The sequence below is a fragment of the Octopus bimaculoides genome, chromosome 1, assembly GCF_001194135.2.
Source record: "Octopus bimaculoides isolate UCB-OBI-ISO-001 chromosome 1, ASM119413v2, whole genome shotgun sequence".
In the NCBI taxonomy this organism is placed as follows: domain Eukaryota; kingdom Metazoa; phylum Mollusca; class Cephalopoda; order Octopoda; family Octopodidae; genus Octopus; species Octopus bimaculoides.
The window spans coordinates 191,399,938-191,406,887 of NC_068981.1; the positions used below are offsets into that span (position 1 = coordinate 191,399,938).

The 6,950-nt window shown below is 35.5% G+C and overlaps 1 protein-coding gene across 1 annotated transcript; it reads right to left on the minus strand.

The window, feature by feature from the left end:
* Positions 1-449: 449 nt before the first annotated feature.
* Positions 450-2,469, minus strand: LOC106884165 (eukaryotic translation initiation factor 1). Its single transcript, XM_014935403.2, has 4 exons — positions 2,167-2,469; positions 1,059-1,219; positions 805-936; positions 450-712 (listed from the first exon to the last, which is right to left on the minus strand). The coding sequence occupies exons 1-4, from the start codon at positions 2,192-2,194 to the stop codon at positions 698-700; spliced, it is 336 nt and encodes a 111-aa protein (XP_014790889.1). The 5' UTR covers positions 2,195-2,469; the 3' UTR covers positions 450-697.
* Between the last annotated feature and the right edge of the window lie 4,481 nt (positions 2,470-6,950).

Below are 6,950 nucleotides of genomic sequence, written 5' to 3' on the forward strand. Positions count from 1 at the left end.
AGAACCATTTTCTCCAAACAGGCACTTGTAAATGGAGGAGGAAACAAATTGAAAAATTTGGAAATCCGTGTCAGCATTGGAGTTACACAAAAATCTTAGGTGCTGCATTGCTATCTAAAGACAAGCTTACTATAGGAGATACTTGGCTACCCCAGTAGGACAAGGAAGGAGAGGAAGAGTAAGAAATAGATGACGAGAGCAAGAGAAAATGGAGTGACCGAACTGGGGGAGGTAGATGTCAGCATACAGACTACAAAAATGCACGTGAGTGGAAGGACCTGCAGCAGGTGGTGATCATGGGCAGCTAGGAAGAGGGGTTGCAGTGTTTTGTCACAGGACAGATCATCTGAGAGAAAGTGGGTAAGGTGGTAAAGGAATAATCCTGTATGGATGGCCACAATTTTACCTAGCTCAAATCAGGTATATATAATATAAAAAAAAGGAAGGCAGGCATTTAAAAAAAGTTTTATTAATTGCATACAAAAAAAGTAATAAAGCACTAAAAGACAGCCATTCCCAAATAATGGGATAAATTTACATAGGTATCATGGCCAGTGATTCAGCCGAATTGAATGAAGATCTAATTTAAAAGAAAAAATTAGGATGGACAAATACATCAACGGCCAATAAATACATTGCTACCTGTTTTGAAGGTCCAAGTACATAGTAGCAATAGGCGCTGGATCAGCAGAGGTACTTAGAAACCATGTACCTAAAACGAAACGAAACATTACAAGATAATTACAGGAAAGAATTTAAATGACATACATACAAATGGTCTTCAATAAAAATAACCATAGTTACCTTTAACTGTTCATCTTTGGCAATCTTGCGACACTTCAGAAACTCCTTTATGTTGGTTCTCTGATCTCCTTGCAACTGTATAACTTCCCCGTACTCAGGATGGTCCACTACAGTACCATTACAGGCGAATTCCTGTTAAAAAACACGACTTCCGTTAACAATACATAAACACTTATTAAAATTAATATAACAATTGACAAAAGAAATTACGTCATAAAGCCCAAGAAAAGACATTTGATGCCAACCAAACTTACTCTCTTGCAGGCCTTGACTATCTTTTTTAAGTCGAATTGCGTCGAGATTCCTTGCACAGTAGTTAGGGTTTTTCGCCCGTTTCTCTGTTGAATCCGAATATGAATTATACTGTCTTGAACGCCAGCACAACCACCAACTTCATCGCTGGCAGTCTTCAGATCTGAAACAACCAAAAATTCCTCAACTGAAGATTCCACTACAGCTGCCTGACTGCGCATGCGCCTGCCAGCCCACTTTAGACACAAATGGCAACAGTTTGCTTTGCAATATATTACATACATTTTCAATCAGAAATAAACCAATAATGCATAATAAAATCTGTACTGTTCAGTGACCAGATGAACCACCGAAAAAACAGATGCAGTTACATTGAAGTGCTTGGAACTGTGGCTATAGCCAATCCTCGAAAGACAAAAGATGGCAAGTTAGATATACACTTGTATATATATATATATATATATATATATATATATATATATATATATATATATATATATATTTGACACAACTGGATTTTGGGTTAGAGGAGAGAAGAACGAAAGATGATCAAAAGCAGTTTTAATTTATCCAACTGACAACACGAATAAATTCCTTTACAAAGAAAATTCTTCACTTGTAGATTTCAAATAAAAGTTATAATTTATCAAATTGGAAATTAGTCCATTTTTTTTCACCTCATCGGTAGAAGATATTAAAGTGTAATAGAATTCCTGTTACGTACAATAAAGTTAAGGTTAGAAATTGGAATATTGTAAAAGTGAAGAAATTCCTAGTGTAGTGATTCCCTTTCGAAAACCAATATTGATTGCCCAGTTATAGACAATCCAGAAAAGAGTGAATTTGAGACTACAAATATTTAAAAATGCATAAGCACTGAAAGGTACTTACGAGTGGAGAAATGAAGAAAAACGAGTCAAAGACAGTTTTGGGATGAAAGATGAGAAAAAGATGGCGGAGGAAGAGAGCAAAGTAGGCCATAAATAAATAAATCAATCTTGAAATGCATGAAGAAAACGGTTCTTCTACATTATATTTCGTAATAATCGGTTCTAGCGGTCTATTTTCTAGTAGTAGTTAGAATTTTAAGTGAAAATATTGGATACTTACCTAAAGAAAGGCTCGGGATACAGGTCATACAGCAGGTAGTGTTTATTCCACCAAATGATATCAAACCCCGACAGTGAGGGGCGACGAAGGTTTTTTCTCGAGTTAAAAAGGAAAGCGAAGACTAAATCGATACACACAAAGGAAAAACCTTGTGTGTATGTATCAACTTGTTGATGGGTTTTATTTTAAAAAAAAACAGAAGAATTCAAGAAGAGCGAGTAGAAATGAAACACAGTTGAGTTGAAGAAAAGGCGAAATGAACTGCTCGTTGAGCAAGCAGGAAACAGACTGGCTTGGAGATCAGAGAGGAATGGCTGAGAATGACAAAGTATGGTTCTTTTATTGCGAATGGTGACGTTTCAACTAACTTCACATTTCAACCAATCAAAACCAAGTCTCACAAAATGTTCGAGAATAACGCAAATAGTTAGTAACCAAATTTTCTTTTTTACTCTACTGAATATTTATTTTTTCACTCTACTGAAATGTAATTTCATTGAATTAAATCTTATTTTGAACGTAAAACTTTAATATTATTTTACTATTATTCTTTTTTCTCGTGACAATGCTATTTCTCACCTACTCTGGTGTCTTCTTTTTTTCCCGTCTAAATTCTACATGTCAAATTTTGACAATCCATAACAGACATATTATTAGTATTAGTAAAATTATTTATGTAACGGTTTCACAGCTGAGCCAAAATTGCCATGATTAATAGATAAATAACGTGTGTCTGTAAGTAACAGTACATAGAGGGAGTTCGAATGGAATTCTTTTCGAATTTGTTGGTTACTGATGATATATTGAATAATTTATTTGCAAGCAATCACTCTCCAAAATCTATTCACACTTTTTTTTTTCCTTTCCACTCCTTTCACATGACTAATTGTACATATTTAATTTTCTTCACTCGAGTAGTTTTACGTTATGATTTCCAGGAGGAAGAAAAAAGCCCCATCCTTAAATAATTAAAGCATGATAAAAGTAGGTATTTCAACCATAAAAATAATGATAGCGTAGGGAGCAATCCGTATTTCACTTGTGTTTTACATGAAAAAAATAACTAATTATGGCGAACCTCTTAAATCCAGTCATCTCCTCGTAATAAGTAAGTATATTGTTTTCTACTGAAATTGACTGCATTTCAATGGAGAGTAATTTACTCAATATTGTAACTTCATTCGTGTTATATGTTTCTTCTTTGTAGCTGACCAAAAAATTAGTAATCTAGCTTGTAGAATACACTATACACACATTAAAATTGCGCATATATACATGTCTTCACTGATTTCAGTCATTAAACTCCGGCCATGCTCGAGCACCGCCTCGAAAGATGTATAAGATCGTTTCATTTACCTGTAAAAATACCTACATTGTTTTATTTTTAAATACCCCCAGGATCATTTTATTATAAATAATTTCTAATAATTGTTTAATTCTAAATATAATCACAAACAAGATTTAAAACTATAATGATAATAATTACAATTATCTACATGCGTTACACACGAGAAAACTGTACAGTCAATATATTTGTCAATTATTCTATTATCTCGATATTATTTAGTTGTTTTAATCGATTTCTTTAAAAGTCAATAAAAATGTATGTTTTTTCTGTTAGTGTGTTAATAAGAATTCGGTCGTATATTATATAATAATTATAAAGATGATACTCATGACAAATATTTAACATTTTTATCAATTGTAAATAATATAATTTAAAGTTAATTTCATTGTTTACTTTTCTTTGGTGCATTTGCTTGACAGTTGTTTGATTCTATGGGGGGAAAAAATTGTGAAGAATATTTAGTGAAACCGAAAAGCTGTAGGAGGTCGGTTTGGAAGAAGACCAGACGACATGGAACCAAGAAGGAAACTGAGTAATGGCTACTGTACGCAGACCGACTGAGTGTGCTGGTTGGTGTAACTAAGTGAACATTTGGCTGATGAACATCTCTCACCAGTGAAATCAAGACCAGAAATTTTGGGGAAGGAAGCTAGTTGATTACATTAACCCCAGTTCTTGAGTTGCACCTCGGCGGAATCTGAGATCCGAGCGTAAAGATGGACAAAATGCCGCTAAGCATTTTCCCCGACCTGTTAATGATTCTACCAGCTCGCTACCTTAATGATAATAATCGTTTCGAGTATAGGCGCAAAGCAAGATATTTTGGTGAAGGAGGCTTGTTGCTTACGTCGATTCCAGTACTTGTACTTATTTTATCGACCCCCGAAAGGATGAAAGGCAAAGTCGACTTCGGCGTAATTTGAAGTTAAAGCGGACGAAATGCCGCTAAGCATTTTGCCCAGCGTGCTACTAAGACTCATCGAATTTGTGCAGACAACTGAATAACAAGCCCTCCATCGATTCAGGGAAGCAGTTCAAACAACATACTTTCTAAATGATTGTCTGACAGACCAACCAAATTTAAATCTCGGAGAAGGAAAAAGGACATGTAAGAAAATAGGTGAAATTATCTTTGACTTATAAAAAAAAGTATTTGAAACATATATTTCTGTATTAAAAGGTAAAATACAATTATAGGAGGCATGCAGAAACGGAAACACACCATTTTCAATTTTTTTCACCCCAAGAAGTGATAGTTTTGACGAGGTGACTCAAAGAACCAAATGTACTGAGCTTGCTCCCCTGTTTCAGTCTAACTTAAGCTACATAATACATGTCTATTATTTAGAATAATAGTTGGTGATTTGAAAGGAGGTGTGAATAGGGAAGAGGAGATTTCTTCTGACTAGATTACAGGTTCCATTTGTCATTTAAGATGGCTATAATTGATTGTATTGACTAAGGAGTTTTTGTTGTTTTTTTACTTTGGAAGAATGAAAGTTGACTTGGCAATGAGAACAGTGAAATATTACTTTAAGATCGTTTATGGGGTTGTCACACTGTCTCAATATTTTTGTGTGGTCTGGCACCATTACACCTAATTTGATGAAGTAAGCATTAATAACATTTAATAAAGAAATAGGTGGTGAAAAGAAGCCCATTATTTATGCAAGTATGAGAGACAACTGAGTTTTGGCCTTATTGGAGCTCTTTAACAAAGCATAAACATCGTACTTGGTAGAATAGAGTGATATGATAATCACTAAGTGTACACTTATAGGTGTAGAAGTATTCAAACAATAGGTTACTGCAATTCATTCATTTACTTTTATGCCTGTTTTTCCTAGCTAGCATGGCTTAGATGAATATATTATTGGAGCATAGTTTCACAGCCGAATGCCTTCCTGTTGCTAACCCTTACCTGTTTGTCAAATAAAGGATATCTTATACCCCATGCCTTTGAATATATGAAGCCAGTATGGATGATTTGTTGATGGGAAATAACTGCAACATTACTGCTTGCAGCTGAGTGACTTTTGGCAAATGGAAACAAACAAAAACATACATGCAAGCATACCTATACATACATATATATACACATACACGATTGGGGTAACTGGGAAGGTTTGCTGTGGGACAAGCCCGTTATAGTTCAGCCTTCCACTGCTAGAAGCCACTTGATGCGACTCTCAGGTATCAGTCTGCCAACTGGCGTCGTAGAGTGGAGTTGTACTGCAACGTGGTGCATCTTTGTTTTGCAGTGCTTCTCCCCTGTTCATCATTTTTTGCAGTGGCTGAAATGAAGGAACAGTGTACTTCCATGAAATTCTGTTTGCTGCTGGGGAAAACGGCGGCCGAAACACTTGTCATGCTTCAAACAGCTTACAAGGACACTGGCATGAGCAAAAAACAAGTTTACAAGTAGCTTTCATGCTTTAAGAATGGTCACTTGTCGCTTGAACACCAACCTTGTTCAGAGCGACTGTCGTCCTCCCAAATGAATGAAAACATCACAAAAATTGATGAACTTATTCTGGAGGACTGTTCCCAAACAATTGATAAACTTGTTGATATGACTTGTGTATCCTTGAGCTCCTGCCAAAGAATTTTGAGTGAGAAATTGTGAATGAAGAGAATTGCAGCAAAATTGGTGCCTTGCTTGTTCATGGAAGATCAAAAGCAGTTAGGACTGAATGCGTGTCATGAACTGAAAGAACAATTGGAAGTTGATCCAAATTATTTATCACTGGTGACAAACAATGGTGCTACAGCTATAACCTGGAAATGAAGCAGCAATCAACTCAGTGGAAGCATTCAATGTCACCACACCCCAAAAAAGTGTGTCAAGTGAAGTCCAATGTCAAAACAATGCTGATTTGTTTCATTGATGCAAAAGGAAATGTCCACACAGAATTTGTTCCTTCTAGTCAAACTGTTAACCAGACATTTTACTTGGCAGTTCTGAAGTGTTTGTGAGATGAAAATACCTTGACCTATGACAAAGTGGAGAGTGGTGCTTTCATCACAACAATGCACCTGTGCACACTGCCTTGAGTGTGAGACAGTTTTTGCCCAGAATGGCATGACCCCACTTATTCACCATCCCTATTGACCCAATCTTGCTCTTGTGACTTTTTTCTGTTCCCCTGAATGAAAAAGGTCCTTAAAGGAAAACATTTTGCAGACATAGAAGAGGTGTAGAAAAAATGACAAAGGCATTAAATGGCCACACTTTGCAAGAGTTCCAGGACTGTTTTGAACAGTGGAAAACATGTCTGGACCGATGCATTGCTTCAAATGGAAAATATTTTGAAGGCATTGAAAGTGTAAACATGTAAAACTGAGTGAATCAAAAATAATATTGCAAAATTCCGGTTTCTTTTGGGTATCCTCTCGTATATATATATATATATATATATATATACATACATATATA

Excerpts from the sequence above, each read along its gene's own strand:
- LOC106884165 (XM_014935403.2), bottom strand. The coding sequence starts at position 2,194 with ATGACCTGTATCCCGAGCCTTTCTTTAG. Across the intron at positions 1,220-2,166 it reads TATCCCGAGCCTTTCTTTAG|ATCTGAAGACTGCCAGCGAT; the intron begins GTAAGTATCCAA and ends TGGTTGTTTCAG. Across the intron at positions 937-1,058 it reads TAGTCAAGGCCTGCAAGAGA|GAATTCGCCTGTAATGGTAC; the intron begins GTAAGTTTGGTT and ends GTTTTTTAACAG.